Here is a 24028-nt window from a genome sequence, read left to right on the forward strand (position 1 = left end):
TCTTATTACTGTTCTTAAAGATAGGTTGAAAGAACTGTTTGCTATTCTGTGGGAAAACTATTCAAAAGGCGGGGGACATCAGGTAGGGAATGGTGCCTATGCTTTTACACACACTTTATAGCAGTCAGATTTGCTCAGTTGCTTTTTTGATTGCAAGGAAGCATTCAAAGAAGGGAACATATATTTAACAATGACATCAAAAGTCTACAAAACTTTTTTTAAATGGGGGAAAAAGAGACTATTCAACTTCACAGGCAGAAATTTTCACTTTCCTCTAAGATCTGGCTAAATTTAGATGACTAAAGTGACTTCATGTCCACCTTCTACCAACCTAGCTGAAACTGAAGGATGCAGTTAGGTGGCACCATAGTGCACAGAGTGCCTGGCCTGGAGTCAGGAAGACTCATCTACATGATTTCAAATCTAGTCTCAGACACTAACTGTGTGACCCTAGGCAAGTCACTTAACCCTGCCTCAGTTCCTCATCTGTAAAATGAGCTGGAGAAGAAAATGGCAAACCACTCCAGTGTCTTTGCCAAGGAAACCCCAAATAAGGTTACAGAGTCAGACATGACTGAAAAAAAAAACTGAACAATGAAAAAGGAAATTGATTAAAAACAAATGCAGTGAGGTTGAGAAATTCTGCTTGATTTGCATACCGAAACAGGTGATAATGCAACTAACACTATCCTAACAATTTCCTAAAAGCTCTAGCTTCCAGTCAAAAAGACAGTAATGGTTCAGTTAGTGGAAGGAGCCTGAGGTGTGATGGGGTGGCTGACTCGGATGCCAGGGGAACTTCCAAACTGCTTAGAGGGTTTAGCCCAAGTATTCCCACTTCACATCCTAATGTCTGCCATTTTTTCTTCAAGCACGAAAACCAAAAGAGGACCAACACTTAATCTGAAGATCTGAAAGGAGAGCCATGAAAATGGAGTCAAGCAATGGCCCATAACCACAAACATAGCAGTAGCCCTGGGATCAAAACCTTGAATCACAAGACATAACAAAAACAGTGCTTGAACTTGGAGGCAAGAAGGTCTGGGTTTGAATTCTGCCTAGGACACTTAATTGCTGGGTGACCCTGGGTAAGTCACTTAACCACTCTGAAACTCAGTTTCCTAATATGAAAAATAGGGATAAGAGCAGCACCTACCTTGCTTGGTTGTTGCACATGTCAAATGAGATAATGCCTTTGTAGACCTTAAAGCTTTGTGTAAGAGCTAGTTATTATTGGCAAAAGGAACAGATACACAAAATTCAGACACAGAAAATGACACAGAAACTTGCCACCCTCCAAACAAAACATAAAATATTGAAATAGAAATCTTTTTCTTCTCTCCCAAATGCTCATTGTCTATTATTCATTTTTGCCATTTAAAAAAATGAAACAACTTGGAAAAGAAATCTTTAGCTCTACTAGTCTCTTCTGAAGTATTTCTGGCAATTGTTTCTCTCTCCACCCAGGAACTCCTGTCCTCAGAAAAGAAAGGGACAATGGTGTTCAATTACTGCCCAACTGAATGTTGTCTGTGAGCCCCACCACTTCCCCTCTGGCCCCTTCCATGGGAGCTCAGAGGACACAAGTGGCTTACAGAATTCAAACACATAGAGCTCTCCTTCCAAAGAAATAAACACCATGCTTGAGGAAGACAGAAGCCGCAAATAACCAAACATGTTGGTAATCTGATGTTGTGTAGCTAGATTATAGAAAAACAGTAATTACTGAATTACATTACTCAGTCAGCATGGTAATGAAGTTTTTCGAGAAGATCTGGGTCTTTCAGATGACAAATGTTTTAAATCAATGACAGATTCGGGAACTTTCCGTGCTACTCTCTTAGCTAGGTTGCCTAGCACCAACATTCTTTATGTGAGGGGAAGGGGTGATACCGAAAGGAAATCCAGGCAAAATCAATGCAATCCTTTGCACTGACCGAAGCTGCTACAGAGGAAGCTTTGCTTAGCCTCCAGTGACTTGATTAAAACTTTTAAAGTCTGGCAGGTGGCCATGGCAAGGGAGAGTGGGTCTTTCTGGGGAAAATGTTATCGGTGGGAGAACCAAGTGGTTTGCCTCTGGGGGGCGGGGGCGGGCAGGTCGGGGGTAGATAAATTGGGGGAATCCACAGTGTAGCTGAAGTCATTTCTCATTGACCAACGTCATTAAATAAACACGCAGAAACGTTTATATATTTAGGAATGGCTACTCTACAAAAGTACCTTTGTTTTAAGATATGGATTTGAAGGCACTTTGCTCTTAGAAACTTGGAAGAGGACAAAGGTCATTTCCTGGCTTTATTTAGTACCCTTACGCCTGAGATCCCCCTCCCCATGCTAATTAGGAAAAAAAAAAAGTTGGAGGGGGCTGTTTGCAAACAATACGACAGGCTGGAAAGCAGATCAAACCACAAATTCAGTAGTGGATGTTTTGAAGATTGACTAACACAAGGGTAAGAGTGCACACACACACACACACACACACACACACACACACACTCTTGCACATACGCACACCACGCATGGACCACACTAAACTGTGCTTTGGGAGATACGGATCAAAGAAAAAGGCAGCTTAGGCATTGAAAAGAGCAATCCACAGGCTCCTCAAAAATTTGCCTTTTATGGAATTGGTTCAACAGAGCCAGGCAGTCAGGGCACGATTAGAGGCCCTGCTACAGAGTGGCATCGGCTGTCCCTTTTTTCAATGCCTACTAGATGGGTGATTCAGTGTGTCAGGCATTCGAGGCTCCATACTCTCAAAGAGGCACGCATGCAGAGGAACGAGGAGGCATCAGGTGTGTTTTACGCATGTATGAGGCATTCTCAGTGGAGGTGGGTCATGCTAGAAGATGTACACAGGAAGATTATTTGACTTTAATTCATGCCACTTGAGATAATGTGATAAAACATTTGACATGAGAGATAAGTTCCATTTTCATCTGGGAGGTCACCAGTGAGAGAGCGAAAGAAAGGGAGAGAGAGAGAGAGAGAGAGAGAGAGAGAGAGAGAGAGAGAGAGAGAATGACAACTATAAAGAGTATTCTTAAATAAAAGTAATGCAGAAGAGTGGGATATCATGTACAAAAAGAAAATGATTGGGGTGGGGGAAAGAAAGGGCTTTTGAACACATTATGGAAGCGAATGAGCTGGAAAACAGAGCATCAAAAGTCGGAAGCATCGAAATTGGAAAGCTGTGCCAGGCAATGAGATCACCAAGATGAAACAACAAGGAATAAAAAAAAAAAAAATCCAATGTAAACTGCTGTACACAATTAAAGAAATCATATAGAAACAAGAATCCCAAAGTAGACCAAAACACTAACACTGCCTTGGCACTCGAGACATAAAACCTTAAAGGGAGAAGCCGACTCTTCACAAATTTACGAGGACAAGAAGTGCACCACACGACGGTAGCAAACACAGAGACGGAGAAACTGGTTCCCATGCACTCAGGCCAGGTCTACACTGGCAAATGACGTGGGACCCAGAAACCATTCTTGGGATCATTCCGACATTTCTCCACTCCCCACCACTGAGGCCTAAAATAGTCAGCAAGGGCCAAAGTAGGGTATGGGACTAGTTATCTACTTTGGCAGTGCAGAAGTGGCGACTGTCAAAAAAAAAGAAAGGGGGAGGGGCTGAAAAACGATTAAAAAGACACCCAAGTCAGAGTTCTCTAAAAGTTTTTTTTTTTTTTTAAATCCAGGGTCTTCCAGTCATGTGCAGCTGCTCCTTTTTTTTTTTTTTTTTTTTTTTTTTTTTTTTAAAGATGTTAATTTTTACAGGTTTTCAGGGAGATTGCATAGCCACGGTGTGGTCTGTTCAGAAGCCCATCGGCTGAGGATTTTTTCTTCCTTTTTTTTTAAACCCCCCAGAAACTTAGTCATTCTCGAAGAGATAACAACACAGCACCTACAGCTCATCTGCATGTCACAGCTGTCAGGCAGCGAGAGACAAGCAGCAGGGCAGCAGAGAGGTGTGTAGGCAGTGAACGCCACCCGGACTGGAAGACGGCTCCCTAAAAAATGGGACTGGATTGCACTGATGAGAACAATGACCAAGAGAGATCTCCGCCCATTCTGAGAAAGCTTCCTCAGAAGCTCAGTGCGGGAATGTGTCTGCTTAATAAAAAGACACTGCTACCCTACGGATCACACAGATAAAGACCAGGACATAGTAAGTAAGACCAGAGGAGAGAGGTTCAGAACAGAGAGACAACAGAGACGAGAGCCTGAGTCAGAGGAAAGGGAAAGATCCGGTTGGATTGAATAACCAATTGGGTTGGTTTTTTTTTTTTCTCAAAATGTGACTTATCCTCCTGTCTCTTATTTTGTCACATTTTGGATAGTCTCCTCTTTGGCCTGCAAGGAGGAGAAGGCATTTACTTACATCAAATAACCTTTCTATATACATCTCCTCATTGACCTTATCACGGAGGACATCCTGAGAGTGGCGGACAAATGTCACGTAGGCATCGGCAACGTCCATCCCAGGCTTCTGCAAAGAAACACCAAAATGTGAAAATGGCATTGTCTTCATTACCTGCACACTCTTTCATTCTTCCCTCCCCTTCTGGGGAACACTTGCTGTTGACTTTTCCAGGATCCTTCCCTGGCCGCATTCTGCTGTCGGTTGTTCGAGGCTGTTTCCCACAGTACCATTCGTGGGACATATTGGGTCAGCAGGACAGGGACTGTGGGATTTCAGATCTGGAATGAGCCCTGCTCAATCCTTCCCTGACCAAGAATCCCCTTCATAACATACCTGACAGGTGGTCTGCCAGTTTTGACTGGAAGACCTTCCTTGACAGGAAATCCAGTGTCTCCCAAGACAGCCTGTTTTACTCTGGCACAGCTCAGGTTCTTAGGAAGCTTTTCCTGACATCAAGCCTAAATTGGACTCTTTGCAACTTATATCTGGCTACTTTTAGTTCTGCCCTTTGGGTCCAAGCAGAGCAAATCTAATTTACCCTTTTCCACAGGATAGCGCTTCAAATGTTTAGCATTACAGTTTTAGAGCCAGAAGGAACCTCAGATCTAGCTCAATTATCTAATTTCAACGAGGAGGAAACTGAAACCCAGAAAAGTTGAGTGGCAAAGCTAAGATTTGAACCCAGGTCTTCTGACCCCAATTCCCACACACATTCTACTACACCAATGAAGGCTAAAATATTCTCTTGCTTCAGGCTTCTCTTCTTCAAATAAAACTGGGGCTAAGCAGTGAGTTGGGCAGCTAAGCAGGGGCTGGAGTCAGGAAGACCTGAGTTCAAATCGGACTTCACTTATTAGCTGGGTGACCCTGGGGAAGTCACTTAACCCTCTTTGCCTCAGTTTCCTCATCTATAAAATGAGCTGGAAGAGGAAATGGTAAACCACTCCAGTATCTTTGCCAAGAAAAACCTCAAATGGGGTTACAAAGAGTCGAACATGACTAAAGAACCAAATCAGTAGATTAGAATGGCAGAGTCTCAGAGAAGTTCTCATCGGCCCTCCCCCCCCCCTTTTTTTCCTACTTCTATCTTTAGCAAAATCACTTATAGAAACATTTTCACTTGCTGCCCCTGAGCAGTAGTCAGGCTAAGTTTGGGACTGTAGGTCCAATTAGAGGAATTTCAAAGTCCACTGATGTTTCAGGGTCCTATAATGTGTGTGTAAAATACAGATTTCAACCTTTACGAAAACAACAGCATGGTGAAAGGTATAGAGGGGTTGGCCTTGAAATTGGAAAGACTGAGATTCAATTCCTTCCTCTGAGACATAGGACTTGTATCCATGGACAAATCATTTAACTTCTCAGTGGCTCAGCAGCACTCTAAGACTGTAAATTGCAGATAAAATGCCAGCTTGTGCTGGTCAAGGGAATTTCTCATCGGGTGCTCCCAACACTGATAAAATCACAGGTCTAGTCAAAATAAGAACAATGTTCTTTGTCAATAAAATGCAAGTTTTCATTTATCCAATTTGCTTACATTTCCCTCTTGATCAGCTTGCCCAGATCAAGTATCTCTGCCTCCCAAACCATTCTTATGGTTTAATAATAATAATAACAATAACAATAATAATACCCTTTATCATCAACATGCCTTTTACATAAATTATATTTTGCAGAAAGGTAGGAGGAGGGGGAGGGAGCAATTGGACAACAATTTCTTGTAAAGGGGGGACAGCCCCGGTCCAAACCTGCAGACCACCCTGTTTGAGACGCTGCAGTCCAAGTTAGCTCCAAAGAAACCCATTAAAATACTGTAATGTGGGTCATTGAGAGAGTCACCGCCAAACCTCCTGAAGTTTCCACAGCGGCAGATATGTACGTTTGCTAATGACTAATAAGATTAGTTTTCATTACTGTGATTTACCTTAGATCACAAAGTATCATTTCCCTACCAGACGTGACTGTCAGCCACTGCAAATTGAAGTTAGTTAACACTTCTGTGTAATTTCCAGGGTGAAAATGAGGAAGGTTTGGAAACAGTAGGACTGTATTTTTTTCCCTGATACAAAGCAAACAATTATCAGGCAAGGGGCCAATGCTAGGCCCCTGGGTTGCCAGTAACATTTCTTAACACCTGCTGAAACAATGACAAGGTATTAATTTGAAAAACAATGAGGACAAACCAATGGGGCTGTAGTCGAGTGTTACACTTTCAACAATTTTCTGCAGACAGGAATGTGCCACATTTGTGATGGTCCTATAATTGTTGGAGTTTTATGTTACCAAACAATAGCATTTCTGGAAGGAGATGTAAATGATAGCTGTCAGGTCTTCTCGCTGCTGAAGCCTGATTAGCCAATGCCATTTTCAGTAGGAGGTGGGGGCTCACATCACTTGAGAAGAGACGGGATTTGAGGTTCAGATTCCAAGTCTGACATTTACTAGCTGGGTGACCATCCTCTCCCTGAGCCTCAATTTCCCCACCATCTCTAAAGGGGAGGTGGGATAATAAGTGTCATTGTGGGAACAGTATTCTGTAAACCTTTCCATGCTCTATAAATGGGAGCTGTTACCTTTATGGAACTTCGTAAATACTTAATGCCTTCTTACTATGGGTGTTCATTCCTTGGTAGTGCTTCTGCTGAAAGGCAGCATGGCACAGTGCATAGACCCTGGGAGTCAGGAATACCTGAGTTTCCTTCCTACGTTGAAAACTTACAAATTGTGTGACGCTGGACAAATCATTTCACCTGTTTAAGCCTCAGTTTCTTCATCTGTAAAATGAGAGGGGTAGACTTTGTGACCTCCAAAGTCTCTTTCAGCTTTAAATCTGTGACCTTACAAATCTGGGTTTAATTCCTACCTTTGACACGTACCAGTTGTGTGACCCTGGGCAAGTCCTCTTAACCTTTGGTGCCCTGTGGCAATTCTTGAAGTGTTCAATTCGCCCAGGAGTTGCTGATCTGCATTGTGGAGGGAGTTTTCACATCCTTTCAGTTCCTCATAATGACTCCATGGATCTAGACCCAAACAAGTGCTCATGGCTTCTCTGGTCCTTTTCAAAGTAAGGTCATTGCAAGGACTGAGGCTTAGGAATGAAATTCTGCCAGGAGTACCAGATTCACCTACTTTATAAGCTGTCAGCCACACTGTCCTTTGCATGTTTTGGTTTAGAGAGCTTTTCGAAAAACACCTTTCATCTTGTTGCAAATTTCAGAAACTTGAACCCATCTAGAGCAACTGGCTCCATTAACTTTGCTGATATTTTTCTGTTTCCTACCACAGCAGCATCTCAGCTATCTGGAGGCCACTTATCTGTCAACTTCAACTATCCAAATAAGCAGAGTAATAAAGGGGCAGGGACACTTAGTGTCTGCTAGGGAGAGGTGCTGGATCTGTGACTTCACTGTTACAGTCAAAGCCCATGGAACGAAACTCTTCCTGCCAATGCAGATCTACAATGTCTCACCTACGCTGCCCAGAGCACTGAGAGGTTAAATGATTTGCCTAGGGTCACACAGCCAAAGTGTGTCAGACTTGAACCTGGGTTTCTTGGCTGCAAGACAGGCTCTATATTCAATACACCCTGCTGCTGCTCATGAATTTTGTAAATAAAACTATTTTCTGGACAGTCCTCAGGATGTCATTTAGAGCCCATTGACTCTTATTTTGGAAACAATTCTAATAATTTTGGTCATCAGCTCTTTTAGACACATTAGATTAGAAGCATTTATAAAAATAAGCTTTGGGCTGTTAAAGGCAGACAGCCTGATAGCAGTGAGAAGTAACGGTGGAAGAAAGGAGAAAAAAGAAAATCCATGAAAAAGACAAAGGCATATGCATAAACCAAGAATACAAGAAGCACAGAAATCTGGGGACTTTCATTGTAGGGACAAAGATCACACCTTAGTAGCCCTGTAGACATGGGGTTCCCAGTATAATCCAATGGTCTGATGTGACTGTATTCAGAATGATGGTACTAAGTTATCCAGAAGAGGATACATTGTGGTTAGCATACTTTTTATGATGGCAGAAAGTGTGATGAATTTTAGAGAGGTTCATCTTCTTTCACAACATGACTAATGTGGAAATATGTTTAATATGATCACACATGTATAGCCCATATCAGATTGCATGCCATCTTGGGGAGGGGAGAAGGGAGGAAGGGAGGAAAATTCAGAACTCAAAAACTTATAAAAGCAAGTGTTGAAAACTAAAAATAATTAAAAAGAAAAAAGAGAGAAAACATTATTTTTTCACTTAAAGGGATAGCCATTTAAGAAAGCCACATAATGTAGAACAGCTCATTCCTGAATAATAATATATACCTTGCTGCTGCTTCTGCTATTACTACTACCCACTATTACAACCACCACTACTATTTCTATTGATCTCTTTAATCTCTCTCTCTCTCCCTCCTTCTCTCTCTCCCTCCTTCTCTCTCTCTCTCTGTCCCTGTCTCCCCTCTTCCTTTCTCTGTCTCTCTCCCCCCTCCACCTTTCATCCAACTCCACCCCTTCCAAGTTCAGGAAATTGAAGGCCATAGAAGTAATACCCATAGAAATTTGTAGACCATCAGAGCTGGAAAACACAAGGATCACCTAGTTTTACCCTCTCATTTTACAGTTAAAGGTCATGGAGATAATCCATATGTGAGTTGGACTTTGACCCCAGGTCTTCCTGACTCTAGTCCAGGGCTCTATCCATATGCTCAGGCTAGAAATTGCAGACCAGTGCTCCTTTTTTTTTTTTTTAAACACTAATACCACTTTTTGTGTGAGGAACATCATCATTAGCCCCTTCTTGAAATCTGGGCCCATTTTGCTACCAATAGGAACCAAAACCTTAACTTCCACAAAAACTCAAATGTCTTTTAAGATCAATCATAAGGATGATAAGTTCTTTGTATTAGCATAGGAATCCAGTCCATCTTTATAATTTAAGACAGACTTGACCATGGATGATTTGGAAGCTGGTGCTAAAGGTGAATGAAAGCAAATTGATGATCTTTAACTTATTAATCATGGCTTCAGATGTAGCCAGCTCAGCAGTGGCCAGCACCACAGGAGCAGAGGCGGGCTCATGGCTGCTACAACCAAGTGTTCAGAGGCCTCTCTTCATTGAATTTTTGGTTTGGGAGCCTAACCATCTAATATATACAGTGGCACATACTAAAGACCAGAAGATGATTGGCAAAGGTGAGTCATCTCAACTATGGGATAAGTGTACTTATGGGGCTCCTTGCCTTCTTTCACATTTATAACCTGAGATACAATAGCTTTAGTAAAGGGCTGGCAAGAGATTTCTCTGGGCTTTCTCTCCAAGACAGGTTTCCAGACCAGGCTTAAACCTTTAAATTTCTGAGGACAAAGAGAGAACTTTAGCAACTTGATCTACATCGTCATCTTCAGAGGCTCAGGAAGGGGATCCTGTTCTTGGCTGTCTCTGATTTGAACTGAGGAAAGTACTGGGTGTGGGCTTTCAGCAGTCTGGCTTATGTTAGAATGGCCCATTTAGATCGCTGGGATTGGATGAGGATGTTCAACTTGGCACTAGGGTTATACTGTGCCAGGCGGCCAGGTGGAACCATGTAGGCAGCCTGGCATCCAAGTTTGGCTCAGCCTATGTCTTGGCAAGTCAACCCACTTCTCTGAAGTTATCATACCTTTCTCCACTCTCAATTACAGAGATGTTACAAGGCTGATCAAGGTGAAGGAGTTTGAGCTCCCTAGGTGAAAAGCATTATATAAATTCAAGGTATAATTATAGACTCCACATTCTTTCATTAAACAAACAAAATGTATGCTAATGCTAATTTCAGTCCAATTTCTGGTAATTTATTGTCCTTTTAGAAGTAAGCCAATAAAGTGTAACACGCTTCCAGGGGAAATGAATTTAAATGTTAATATAAATCCCCTTGGAAACTGACATATCTTAACTAATAAGTATTTGAACAATGAAGACACTTAACCACGTTCAGGGCCAGAAACATTCAGTACAAGACCCTTGGTAGCTGTTGAGATAAGCTCTCCAAATTTAATATTTTGCAACAGACCTACATCTCTTTTATTCTAAATGGAAGCACAATCATTTTCTTATCTCCTCTCATACAATATATTTAAATCACTTCACTTTTAGTTTGCTAATCTGCAGGCAAGGTTTATCAGTGAATGTATCCTGGTTTATCACAGGTAATCCCACACTTCAGCATTCATATGTTGTACTTAACCTCAATTTAAATGGAAATTTTGGGCAACTTTAAGTGCCTTATCTAGGAGCTTTAAGGGCTCTCTTCATTAACGAGGCCTCCTCTAATTATAAGGGGTTTTGCAAGATTGTCTTAAAACAATTGCAGAACACACCAAAAAATGAACAAATTCAGACTCTATTTGTTTTCATCAAAATATATTGTCTCCCTTATACAAATTTCTAGCTCACAGTAGAATCCCCAAGGGACATAAGCAAGAGGTGCTGAGTAAGATGATATTAGAATGAAATTTACTAGAAAAACCAAATATAAATGAAATGAAAGTAAATTGTTCTTTAGCCTTGTACTGTGAAGCTGTTTTTGTTTCTGCCTCAAGCTCTTCTAGCTGAAAGAAATTATCATCATCGATTTCCCATGTGGGGAAAAAATTACTCAGAAATATTCTGGTCTTCCCAATTTCTAATGACTAAAAATTCAGTACCAAATCATTAAAAACAGTACCATCCCGATTGTGAAGAAAGCAACAAACATTTTGAGTGATACTCACAGGGACGTCCACATACTTGGAAGCTGCCTTCACCTTAAGGAAAGAAGAGATGGGGCGTGAGACATGTTTTTATATTGAACCATTCACAGCTCAGTGCAGTAACACAATGAGAGTTAAAACAATATGCTGTACCACAATGCTGACCAGGAAAACAAGCAACAAAAAAAAGGCACTAAAAATAATCTGTTTGCTATTTGGAGCCAGAGCTTTTAACTCTGTTGATATGGGGAGAAGGAGAAGGAGGGAGGGAGAAGGAGGGAGGGAGGGAGGGAGAGAGAGAGAGAGAGAGAGAGAGAGAGAGAGAGAGAGAGAGAGAGAGAAGAAAGAGAGAGAGAAGGGAGAGAGAGAGAGACGGAGAGAGACAAGGTAGAGAGAGAGACAGAGAGAGACAAGGTAGAGAGAGAGAGACAGAGACACACAGAGAGACACAGAGATAGAGACAGAGAAAGACACAGAGACAGAGAGAGACAGATAGAGAAGGAGAGAGATAGAGAGAAACAGACAGACAGAGAGAGACAGAGGGATAGACAGAGGGACAGAAAAATAGAAACAGAGACAGAAAAAAGGGAGAGAAAGAGAGAGAAGATAAGTGAGAACAAAATCAGTTCTATTGACTCCCAGCCTTTAATAACAGCAGATGCTACTGTAGGAGTCCTGAATTTTTTCCTCCTTGTGAAAGCAGGAGAAGGAATTGTGGCGAAGCAGAAATGGATTTTTCAGAGGGCACAGGGATACATATGACTGAGGCCATTTGCTCATTTGCTTCTGTCGGTCTTTCCCTCTCTCCCTCTCTAGAGAGATCCCACCTGACAAAGACATTCCAGTCTGACCAAGGCTGTCCTTGACTCTTACATGGATTATGTTTTCAGATGTGTAAATGTTCAGTGAAATTACACTGAAGAGGAGATGGAGGTGGTGTGGACCAGAAAGTGGTCATTTGTTTCATTTAAAAATAAAACAAAAACACTAGGAGGCAAATCCTAGGTCTAAGCAGTCAATCAGCCGCCAAGCATTTACAACAAGTGTCTGCTAATAAGTTCTGAATTGGTCAGTTTCATGTGCAATCATCTTTTTTTTATTATACTCTGTTTTGGAGATGCTTATTTTATTCCATAAATTAAAAATAAAACAAAAAAAGGATCTAGGGTGAATTAAAAAAACCTGATAACGCATAGAGCAGTTCACTTCTAAAATGAGGGTCAAATAGGAATGAGCAGTCTAACCTTTGAATGGCATGTACAGTTAGATGGCACATGGATATGGGAATGAGAAGCATCAACAGTAACAATAGCTACCATTTGATATAGCACCCTAAGATTTGCAAAGCGTCTTACCAATATTATCTCATTTCATCCTCACAACAACTCTGGGAGGGTGATGCTATTATCCCCATTTTACAGATGAGGAAATGGAGGTAGACAGAAGTTAAGTGACTTGTCTAGGGTCACACATTTGACTCCAAGTTCAGCACTCCATTGACTGCACCACCTAACCAAACCCCTTTAGGATCTGGTACATCCGACATATATTATCTGTATGAGCAGGTCAGGTTGTCTTATCTCTCAGTGCCCGTAGCAATTTCTATGACTGCATATTGCTGCTATATTGCCAGAACTGAATTGCTGAAAGAAATTTCCATAACATTTTTTCTCTCTCTTTCTCTCTAATTTTATATACGTGTGTGCATGCACATATATACATATATAACATATGTATATGTGTGTGTACATATATTTGCATATCTATGTATATGTTCCCTATATTGATGGAATCACAGGTCCATTCCCACCCTCCTTTCTATTATACAAAAAAAGGTCAGCACACTGTGTTAGCTTCTCCAGTAGACACAAATAATATGTAAATCAGTCAATAAGCATCTATTAAGCACCTACTATGTGCCAGGCATTGGTGATTCAAAGACAAAAGTGAAATTAGTCTTTGCCTTTGGGGAATTTATTATCTAGTCAGATGTGATAGCATGTAAATATATGGGCATATAAAAAGTTATGTAATAAGGAGGGGGAAGTCAGTAGCAACTGGGGGAGGGGGGCAGCAGGGAATCAGGAAAGGCTTCATGCCGCCTCTGATGCTTGAGTTGAGTCTGGAAGGAAACTAGGGATTCTGAGAGCCACATAAAACACAATCTCTTCCCTAATGACATTCACAGTGTCACGGGGTACTGATAATGACATGAAATAAATAAACTATTCCTGCATGCAGATGACAAAATAAGACAAGATTGGAGCACAAGAGAGTGCACACCAAGTGTTACATGAAGTCTGAATGGAGAAGGATTGTTCCTGATTAGGGGCATCAGGGAAGGCTCCCTGAAAAAAAGACTGGACTTGAATTGAGTATTAGAGACTGGAATAGGATTTCAGCAGGTTGGGATATTGGTGGCACTGGGGTGGGATGGAGGGTGGGTTGGGGAAGATCAGAGAGGGGAGGAGATTCCAGCTACAGGAAACAACATGCATAAAAGTGAAGGGGTAGGTTACAAAGGTGCTCCTTTAAGGGACAGAAAGTGGTTCAGTTTGGGAGGAACACAGGTGGAAAGAAGTAGCGAGATTAGACTAGAAAGGGTCTGGATTATGGAGGGCCTCAAATGCCAAGTTGAAGGAAAGAAGCACCAGTGACTAGGGAAGAGATATTGGCAGTCTTTTTTCTTCCGTAGCTAGATGTCTCCTTTGCTCTGGAGATGCTGATTTATAGCAGTTGGTAGTTTTACGGCTATTGAAATGATCAACCTTTAAACACGCCTACCCTTCCTTCCCAGCTCACATTTCGTTCCACTCAAGAGAGGAGCCAAATTCTTAACCCTCTCTTGGCAGCTGGGACAGCCTGATGGACCTCATGGCTAAGGTCCAGCCCCTACTATTATCTACCAACAATCACATTCATGTTTCGATTCCCAACCTAATGGTGTGATTACTCATCTTCTTTACATCAAGAAGATAAATGGATTTCTATTTTTCAGTCCTTCTTCAATAGGATCATACTTTTAGTGGTGAAAGCTATCTTGGAAGATACCAGTACAACCTCCACATCACTGGATCAAGGATTTAGTTCTAGAAGAAACTTTAGAGGTTTTCTATTCCAACTTCCTCATTTTATGGATGGGGAAACTGACTAAGGTCACACAGATAGTAAGAGGTCGGGTTGGAATTCAGATCCAGGCTTGGTTCATTCTTCCTGCATCAGTCAGAACTCCAGAGGCAAGAAGGAGGGAAAGGATAGTTCCATAGCTCTCTGCTCAGGTTAGACCACACCTAGAGTACTGGGTCCTGTACAAAGACCACCTTTTAAGAGCAACAGTGAAAAACTAGAGAGAGTCCAGGAAGCAGGACCAGGATGCTAAGGAGTCTAGAGAATATGTCACCTGGGGAACTGTTAAAGGAACTGGGATGATTACCTTGAAGAGGAGAAGACTAACTGTGTGACCCTGGGCAAGTCACTTAACCCCATGGCCTCACCAAAATAAAGAAAAAGAGAGAAGGCTAAAGGGGGAGGAGCTACAGAGTAAAGGAAAGAAAGGAACATGATGTTCTATTCAAGTGACCGAGAGGTGGTCAGTCATAGAGCAGAAAGATTTGATTTATTCTGTGGTGCACTAGAGGGCAGGATTATGACCAACCGGAGGAGGTCACAATGGGACAGATTTCAGCCTAGGATAAGGAAAAATCTTGTACTGGACCTGTGTGACATGGGAACGGGCTGCCCCACAAAGTAACATGTTCCCTGACCCTGGGAATGCTCATCCAGAGCCTGGATGTCCATCTGTCGAGGAAATTGTTGCCAAGATCCATGTACTGTGTAGGAATTTCACTTAGATGACCTCGAAGGTCTCATCCAACTCTAAGACTTTTTGACATTCTCTCAGGAAGCTGTAAACTCTTTGAGGGTAAGGCCTGTTTCATTTTTGTCTCTCAGTAAATATATCAATTGGCTTTCCCTCCCAGGGATCATGGCATTTACATAGTATTTAATTCAGTGCAATTCAATTCAATTTAGCAAGGTTTTACTAAGTGCCAACTAGGTACTGGGCACTGTGTGAGGCAATAAGGATACAAAGATAAAAGTGAAAATAGTACCTACCCTCAAGGAACTTATAGTCTAGCTAGAGAAGACTCTCTCTCAACATATTATATGTAGGTATAATTATATGTGTAAATTACATAAAAATATGTATGTTGTCCCCTCTAGCTAGCCTGTATATATATATTATATATAACACATGTTATATATAATCCACACTATATATATTATCAGATATCCATGTCCTTATTTTATACATACACACACATATATGTATACAATGTATATATCTATACACACAAGTATGTGTTTATGTATATGTACATATGCATACATACATATTTATATAAAATGTATACAAGATAGAAATCAGTTTAATCAGTAAGACAGTAGACTCATATGTGACTACCAATAGAATGAGGAGAAGGATGATTTCATTCCTGTCTTTGTATCCCTAGTAAACGATGAGTGAATGAACTAAAAAGCATTTATTAAATACCTATGTTGTGCCAAAGAACGTGCTTTGCGCTGAGGATACAAACAGCCCTAGCTTTCAAGGACTTCACACTCTGAGGGAGACAATTCAGGAAAGAAGGTTCAACTGCAGGGCTGGTAGAAAGGCCCAAGAGTCCCAGGTATGCAGTAATCTGGCAGATGGCGAGACCCAGAGACTGTTGGGTTACTTACTTAGGGATTTAAGATGATAGTGCTGAGGTGGTGCAGGGCAAAGGGACAGGACAGGAGGTAAAGCCCAGAGGATCTGAGGTGGCCAGATGGAAAGGCCAGGTGGGTCTCTTTCTCATTGGAAGCAATGGAATTGCTTCTATACCATACCACCCAAGCCCCATAGCTAATGAAGTAGCTAGGGTGAAGGAGGAAGGCCAGAGGGGAGGATGGCTTCCAATGGTAGCAGTTCTTTCTATCATCTGTCTGTCCTCAATGGATCCTGGGACAGCCTAAGACTGGAGAAGGGATGAGGGTGGAAATAAGGGGGTAGGCACTTAACAAATGCTTCTTTTTTGATTACTGCAACATTCTTGTCATCTCCTATATTTTTACCCTAACATGCCCTTCATATAATACCACCAGAATAATCTGCTTAAATTCAGTCATATCATTCCTTTGCTCAAAAATGATCAGTGCCTACCTATTGCCTCAGACGCTTATTAATTGTGGGACCCTGGGCTTGACCAGTCACGTAACCCTGTTTGCCTCAGTTTCCTCATCTGTAAAATGAGCTGGAGAAGGAAATGGCAGACCACTTCAGCATCTTTACCCAGAAAATCCCAAATGGGGTCATGAAGAGTCAGATACAACTGAAAAACAACAACCTATTGCCTGACAAACAAAGTTCAAGTTTTTACTTGGCATTCAAAGCCATTCACAATCTGAAGCCACTCTCCTTTAACAATCTTACCATACTACTTTTCTTCATATACATTATGCCCCAGGCAAATTGCACTAAAAATAACTCACAGTCATTTAATGCTTTGAGGTTTTTGATGTACTTTCCTCACATAACATCCATTAGAACAAATATTACCATTTTATAGATGAGGAAACTGAGGCTCTGAGAGGTTAAATGTCAATGTGGAAGGAGGTCTCCTCTGGAATACACTAGGGAATTTGTGTTTGGTTGTGTGCTGTTTTAACATTTTAATTAATGCTTTAGATATAGGCAAAGATGTCATGCTCATCCAATTTGCAGATGATGCAGAGCTGGGGGAAATGCATAATGAAGCTAGAAGGTGACAGAGTCAGGATCCCCAAATATTTTTGACAAGACTAGAGCACTATGCTAAATCTAATGAGGTGAAAATTCAATAGGGATACCTGTAAAGTCATACTATTAGATTTATAAAATAAATTTTGTAAGTATAATATGGGCAAGGCATGATTGGACAGCAGTTCTGAAAAGACAAGGGGTTTTAGTGTGTGACAAACTCAATAAGTCAGCAAAGTAATATGATGACCATAAAAGCTAATGATGGGCTACCCCAAGTGAGGCACAGCTTTCAGAAATGGTAGGTTATAGTCATGCTGCACTTTGCTCTGGTTAGACCTCCTCTGGGGTCTTGTATTTAGGCCTGAGTGTCATAATTTAAGAATTTAAGGACAGCAATATGTTGTTCAGAGGAGGGCAACCAGGGTAGGGAAGGACCATGAGTCCATACCATATGAGAATTGGTCTAAGGAATTGGACCTGTTAAGCCTGGAGAAGACAAAATTCAGGGAGTAAATGGTAGCTGTCTTCAAGTATTTGCTGGGCTGCCATGTGGAAGACAGATTATACTTATTCAGAATAAAATATATAAAATTTAAATAAATAAATAATCATTTTCCACCAAAAAAAAAAAGAAAAAAAAAAAGACGGTGAGTATTCCACTTGGCCCCAGAGGGTAAACCCAAGAACACTGGGGGAAGTTGCAAAGAGGCCAGTTTTATTGACACCAGCCTGATGTCAAGAAAAACTTTCTAATGGCTAGACGTGTCCCTCCTAGCTGCCTTCCATTTAAAACCCTTCACATCCTGGCTTGGAACTGCCATACCGTTATTATATACATGACTTCCCTTTATTTATCCTGTGGTCTAGCCAAACTTATCTTGCTATTTCTCACATTGGACACTCCATTTCCAGTCTCCAAGTCTTTTCATTAGCTATTTATCATGTCTGAAATGCAATTACATCTTCTCCGTACCTCTTAAGACTCCTAGTTTTCTTCAAAGGTCTGATAAGGGAACCCAAGCCAATACTTATGTGCAGCAAGGCATAGTGGCTAGAGGCTCTAAAACTAGGAAGACATGAATTCAAGTCCCATCTCTGATACATACTCAGCTGTTTGAATTCCCCAATGCTCTGGTTAACTCTCTGAGACTATAGGTTGCAAAGATTTTAAACTTCCTTGGCAAAGGGAGTTTCCTCAAATGGCAATTCCTTGTACCAATGAAATCACGGCTACAGTTCCTATACCCATATACACTCATATATCTATGTACATGTATACATATACATATACACACATACATACATTTATACACACATACATATCTTCTCTCCCTATAGAATGTAAGCTTCTAGAGGGGAAGGAATATTTTATTTTTCTCTTTGTATTTTCAGCAGTTAGGAAAGTGCCTGGCACAGGATAAGCTCTTAATAAGTCATGTCATGTCAGCAAACATTTAAGCACCTACTATATGCAAGCATTGTGCTAAGCATTGGAGAAAGCCAAAAGACAGTCTCCACTCCCAAGGAGAGACAATGTAATCAATAAATACCAGTTGATTAATTATTGGATTGGATTGAATTGAATTCTTTGCCTGTGTCTAAATCACAGTTAGATGACTCTGAATGGATTTACTGATCAGTTTGGTCAAAGGACAATTCCATTCAGGTAGAAAGACCAACCAGTCATATCCATTAATTGACTGGATTAATCTTTGCTTCCTTGCCTCAAAATCTGTCATGCCAGTCCCAAGAGCCGCAGCCTAGAGTGGCTTCTGCAGGCTCAGAAGCTGTTGAGGGAGAGCTGAGCTATTGCTGGCTAATTTAATCAGTTGCAGAATGGCCCGGCTCATTACTTGGGCTCTCCACCTGACTTTACTTGTGTAGACACACACTTAATGGCCTTTATATTGAGTTATTAAATTATTTTTCAGGTGCCTAATGCAACCTTTTCATCAAATGTATGCGGCGCCAGGCTTGGCACAATGTGGGCGATTGAGGCTTTCCTTCTGCCCAGTTCTAATAAGGGAACCAGGCCAAGCATTGTGCAGCTTTGATAGGGAGCCCGGCAGGGGTTTAAACCACTTCTCCTGATTCATTAGGGGGGAAAAGCAGCACAGGTGCAGCCCAGGACGACTGCAGGCCTTGATACTATGAAATCAATGCACACTTAAAAAGTGGATTAGGCTCTTTTGCAACAAAACCCAGGAAAATGGAGCTGCAGGACTTTCTTTCTTTCTTTTTTAAAAAGCATGAAACAACTGTATTTCTACATTAATGACTGACTCAGCTCTCCAGTCTTCCTGCCATCTTAATGAAGTTTTGATCGCAGTTTTCTTGCTGACAGAGAAGCTCTTACTGACATTATCTCATTTCCCGGCTTTTCTGCATACATTGCTTCTGGGTCTGGGTTTGAATCCTGGCCCCGAAGCTTACTGGCTATGTGGCCGTGGCGGGAGCGGGGGAGGGGGGAGTCAATGAACTTTTCTGAGCCTCATTTTCTTTAGCTGTAAAATGGGGATGCCATTACTATTAATGGCACCTACTTCTCAGGGTAGTTGGGATGATTAAATTGTTAACATACATTTGAATAGCAATACACATGTCAACATCTCTGATAAGCCCTTTGTCTTACAAGGGAAAAAAATGGAGGGAAGTATCATCAGGTATCTGGTTAGTAGCAGAGCTGGGTTCGGGAACCAGGTTTCCTGGCTCCTAGTCCAATTCCCTGTCTACCACAGTATTGGAGGTGGTCACAGAGGCCATCTGCTCCAACCCCATCATTTTTACAGATGAGGAAGCCAAGGACCAGGGATGTTGTGACATGCCCGAGGTCACACATACAGTATGTGCTGGTGGGAGGTATCAGCTATGTGGCACAGATAGAATGCTGGAGTCATCTTCCTGAGTTAAAATCTGGCCTCAGATACTTACTAGCTGGGTAAGTCACTTCACCCTCTCTGCCTCAATTTCCTCATCTGTAAAATGAGCTGTGGAAGGAAATGGCAAACCGGTCTAGTATCCACCAAGAAAGCCCCAAATGGGGTTAGGCCACTAACCAGATACCTGACACTGACTGAAAAATGACTGAAATACATAGGGCCATTTTTCTAAAGTATTCTTGAAAGAGGAAGTGTACATTCTTCCCTAGCTCCTGCCGCCTACTGCTGTACCCTTCCCTCTGCCTCTCTACCTGATTGAGTCAAGACCGTATAGGAGTAGCTTTATGGAATAAGGAGATCTTCAGAATGAAAGAGCTTAGGACCATTTAGAAGATCTGAGTTCTGGTCCTAACTTTTCTATAGCTTCCCTATAGAACGAGGGTAGAGTCAGTTAATCTCTTTAAGCACCAGTTTTGTTGTTGCTGCCTCAGTTTACTTCTCTGTAAAATGGGGGGTTGGACTTGATCCCCAAAGTCTCTTTCAACTCTAATGTTCTATGATGAACAGAGCTAAGCAGCTGAGTTTCTTTGCCCCTTAAATAAAACCTCCTTCCTGTCATACACAGACACAGACATAGACACAGACACAGATACAGACACACAGATACACACACACACACACACACACACACAGAACCACATCCACCCATCTTTTATTTCACGAGTGTTGCAAGTCCCCACTGCCAGAGCAGATCAGTATCTGATTGGCAATTTACAAGATTAGAAAGTTAGTCTGGAAAAGTTCAAATTGCTCTTCCTTAGGTCATACAGCCAGTATGTTATCAGAGGCAGGCTCTGAATCCAGGACAATGACAACAGTCACACAGAATGACCATGCACTGATGGATTGAAATCCAGATCATTGATTCAGGAGTACTCGCATTGATGAAATCAAGATTTATGGAAATCCTGGAATACTAGAGGCTGGTATGAGGGTTTTTAAAATCTTTTTTTTAAACATTTTTATTTAAAGTTTTGAGCTCCAAATTCTATCCCTTCTTCCCCACCCCCTTCCTTGAGATGGTAAGCAATCAGATGTAGTCTATACACATGCAATTATGTAAAACATTTCCATATTAGTCATTTTGTTCGAGAAGACTTGAATAAATTGAAAAACAGAAAGAAAGTGAAAAATAGCATGCTTCAGTCTGTATTCAATCAATATCAGTTCTTTCTCTGGAGGTGGAAAGTATGCTTCATCTGTCCTTTAGGACTATCTTGGATTATTGTACTGCTGAGAATAGCTAAGTTATTCACAGTTCTTCACTGAACAATATTGCTGTTATTGTGTACAATGTTCTCCTGGTTCTGTTTACTTCAGTATGCATCAGTTTATGTAAACCTTTCCAGGTTTTTCTGAAATCATCCTGCTTGTCATTTCTTTTTTTTTTTTTAATTTTAGGCAGTTGGGTTTAAGTGACTTGCCCAGGGTCACACAGCTAGTGAGTGTCAAGTGTTTGGTCTGAGGCCGGATTTGAATTTAGGTCCTCCTGACTCCAGGACCAGTACACTAGCTGCCCCCGCTTGTCATTTCTTAAAGCACAATAATATTCCAACACAATCACATTCCACAACTTGTTTAGCCTTTTCCCAATTGATGGGCATCCCTTTGATTTCCAATTCTTAGTCACTACAAAAAGAGCTGCTATAAATATTTTTGTGAAGATAGGTGGTTTAAAAAATAACATCTGCAAAGCTGATGGCATGGTACAGGACAAGAGAGTTAACTTTTGACTCTGTTTGTTAGAAGAGAACAGAAGTCCCTTAGGTATCAGAAAACCATGGTTATAACTCAAAGCCATCTATGTTTGGTTTTGGAATGAAATCAGAGGAAGGCTTCCAAACGCTCACCTTCTCTGGGCTGGTTTTCAGCTCTTTCCCCCTGCTGGCAGACTGGGATCTGACTGGATAGAGAAGGCCAATCTGGCTTCCACTCCCACAACTCAACTGGAATTGCTCTCTCCGAGGTTATGAAGGATCTCTTAACTGCTAAACCCAGTGGCCTTTTCTCAGCCCTCATCCTATTGGAACTCGAGGTAGCTTTCAACACTGTCAGCCACCCCCTTCCCTAAGATACTCTCTCTTTCCTTAGCTAGTCTCCTCTTACTTTTCTGGCTTTTCTCAGTCCTCTTTGCTGGATCTCATCCATTTCCCATCTGCTAAGCATAGGTGTCCCACCTCTCACCCAAAGGCTTTAACCCACACCCTCCAATCTTCTCTCCTTTCATGATTTTATTAGCTCCCATAGGCTCAATTATCATTCCTATGCAACTGACTCCCAGATTGATATATCCAGTCTTCATCTCTCTTCTGAGCTTCAGTCCTACGTCATCAACTGCCTCTCAGACATCTCTACCTGGATGTTTCGTATGCATCTCAAACTTAACGTGTCCAGAACAGAACTTATCTTCCTCTCTAAACTCACCCCTCCTGCAAACACCTTATTTCTGTTGAGGGTACCAGGTTCAGAACTCCTGAGTCATCCTCAATTCTTTGCTTGCTCTCACTTTCCTCATCCAATCATTTGCCAAGTCTTGTCAATTCTACCTTCACAATATCTCTCATTCCTTGACTTATTTATATGGCCACCCCTAGTTCAGGTCCTCATTGCCTCTCAGCCTCTTTATTGGTTCTGCTGCTTCGAGTCTCTCTTCTTCCTAATTCATTTTCCACACAGAGGCTGCATTAATTTTTCCAAGGAACATGTCTGATGACCTTACTCCTCTGCTCAAAAATTTTCTGTAGCTCCCTATTGCCTCTAGCATAAAATACAAGCTCTTTAACCTGGCGTTAACATCCTCCATGTTCAGGAGAATCTTAACTTTTCATACATAATTTATACTTCCCTTCAGAAACTTTCCTTGCTACCCAAACTGGCCTACTAACTCTTCCCAGGTTTGACATCCCATGTATTTCTTACCTCCTTTTCTTTGCACAGGCTGTCTTATACCTGAAATGCACTCCATGCTCAGCCCTGCCTCTTAACATCTTTAGTTTCCTTCCTTATTTCTTATTCTCAGGACTAAGATGCTTTTCTTGATTCCACTCTCTCACAACAGAATGTAAATTCCTTTGAGGGTTGAGAATGTTTTTGTCTTTGTCTTTGAATCTCCAGCCCCGGTCCAGTTCCTTGCACAAAGTAGATACTTAATAAATAGTTGTTGAATTGAATTATTTAGTCAACTTTGGGGATACTATGATTGGGTGATAATCACTTTGCAGCTTGGAAAATGTGACTTAGAGTCATAGAATATCATAGCGAGAGGGGACCTTAGAATGTGGAATGTCAAAAACAAGACATAGACTATTATAGCAGAAAAGGACCCTGGAGATCACCTACTCTAGCACCTTCGTTTTTACGGATGAGGCCCAAAGAGATTATATGACTTATTTGTGATCACACAGGTAGTAAACATTGAAGACTGGATTTGAACCCAGATCTTCTGACTCAAGAGTCAGTTCTATGTCGATTATGTCACACTGATGTCTTATGCCCTGTGTGTGTCTTTTCCATGATTTTGTTCAGACCATTCCTTTTGTCTATACTGTTCTCCTTCCTCCTCTTCACATATTGAATTCTTTTTCAGCCTTCTCTGATTATTTCTTTGGGTAACAACTTCATATGGTTGGGGGGAAGGGAACAAGTATTAAGTGCCTACTATGCGCCCGGTACTGTACTAAAAGCCTTACAAATATGATTTCACAGACATAGTAATGATGATGATGATGATGATGATGATAATAATAAATGACATATATAGTGCTTACTATGTGCTAGGTACTGTGCTAAGTGTTTTTTAAATATTATCTCGTAGACATCTCCCAATTCTCAGGGAATCGCAGTGTTAGAGGAAGTTAATAAACAAATACCAACCTGCATAAAAGTAATCAGGATCATAGGATTATAGTTTTAGAACCAGAAGGTACTTCACAGATTATCCATACCCTCCTTTTACAGATGAAGTACCCTCTTTTCCCACCATCCCACACAAAGGTCCCTTCTCAGGCTAAACTTCTCTAGAGCTTGTAGCTTTTATGTGAAATAGGAGAGAAGAGAGAATCTCCACAGGCCACCGACAACTTTAGGAGTGAAGTAATGAATGGTTTTTTTTTTTTTATGATGACAAAAGCTGGACAATGTTA

General features: G+C 41.3%; 1 protein-coding gene across 2 annotated transcripts in view; it reads right to left on the minus strand.

Moving 5' to 3' along the window:
* The window catches only part of CADPS (calcium dependent secretion activator), a 464921-nt gene that overhangs the window by 39684 nt on the left and 401209 nt on the right, over positions 1-24028 (minus strand). The window contains exons 23-25 of one of the 2 annotated variants that reach the window (XM_027864023.1): positions 11187-11219; positions 4390-4497; positions 2593-2842 (exon numbers count right to left, since the gene is read on the minus strand). In XM_027864023.1, coding sequence (XP_027719824.1) covers positions 2792-2842; positions 4390-4497; positions 11187-11219 — 192 coding nt within the window. In that variant the 3' untranslated portion in view covers positions 2593-2791. Of the gene's footprint in view, positions 1-2592; positions 2843-4389; positions 4498-11186; positions 11220-24028 lie in introns of those variants that run through there. The other variant, XM_027864021.1, reaches the window with a different exon arrangement.

Source organism: Vombatus ursinus, unplaced genomic scaffold, assembly GCF_900497805.2.
Source record: "Vombatus ursinus unplaced genomic scaffold, bare-nosed wombat genome assembly UNPS02014773.1, whole genome shotgun sequence".
NCBI lineage: Eukaryota > Metazoa > Chordata > Mammalia > Diprotodontia > Vombatidae > Vombatus > Vombatus ursinus.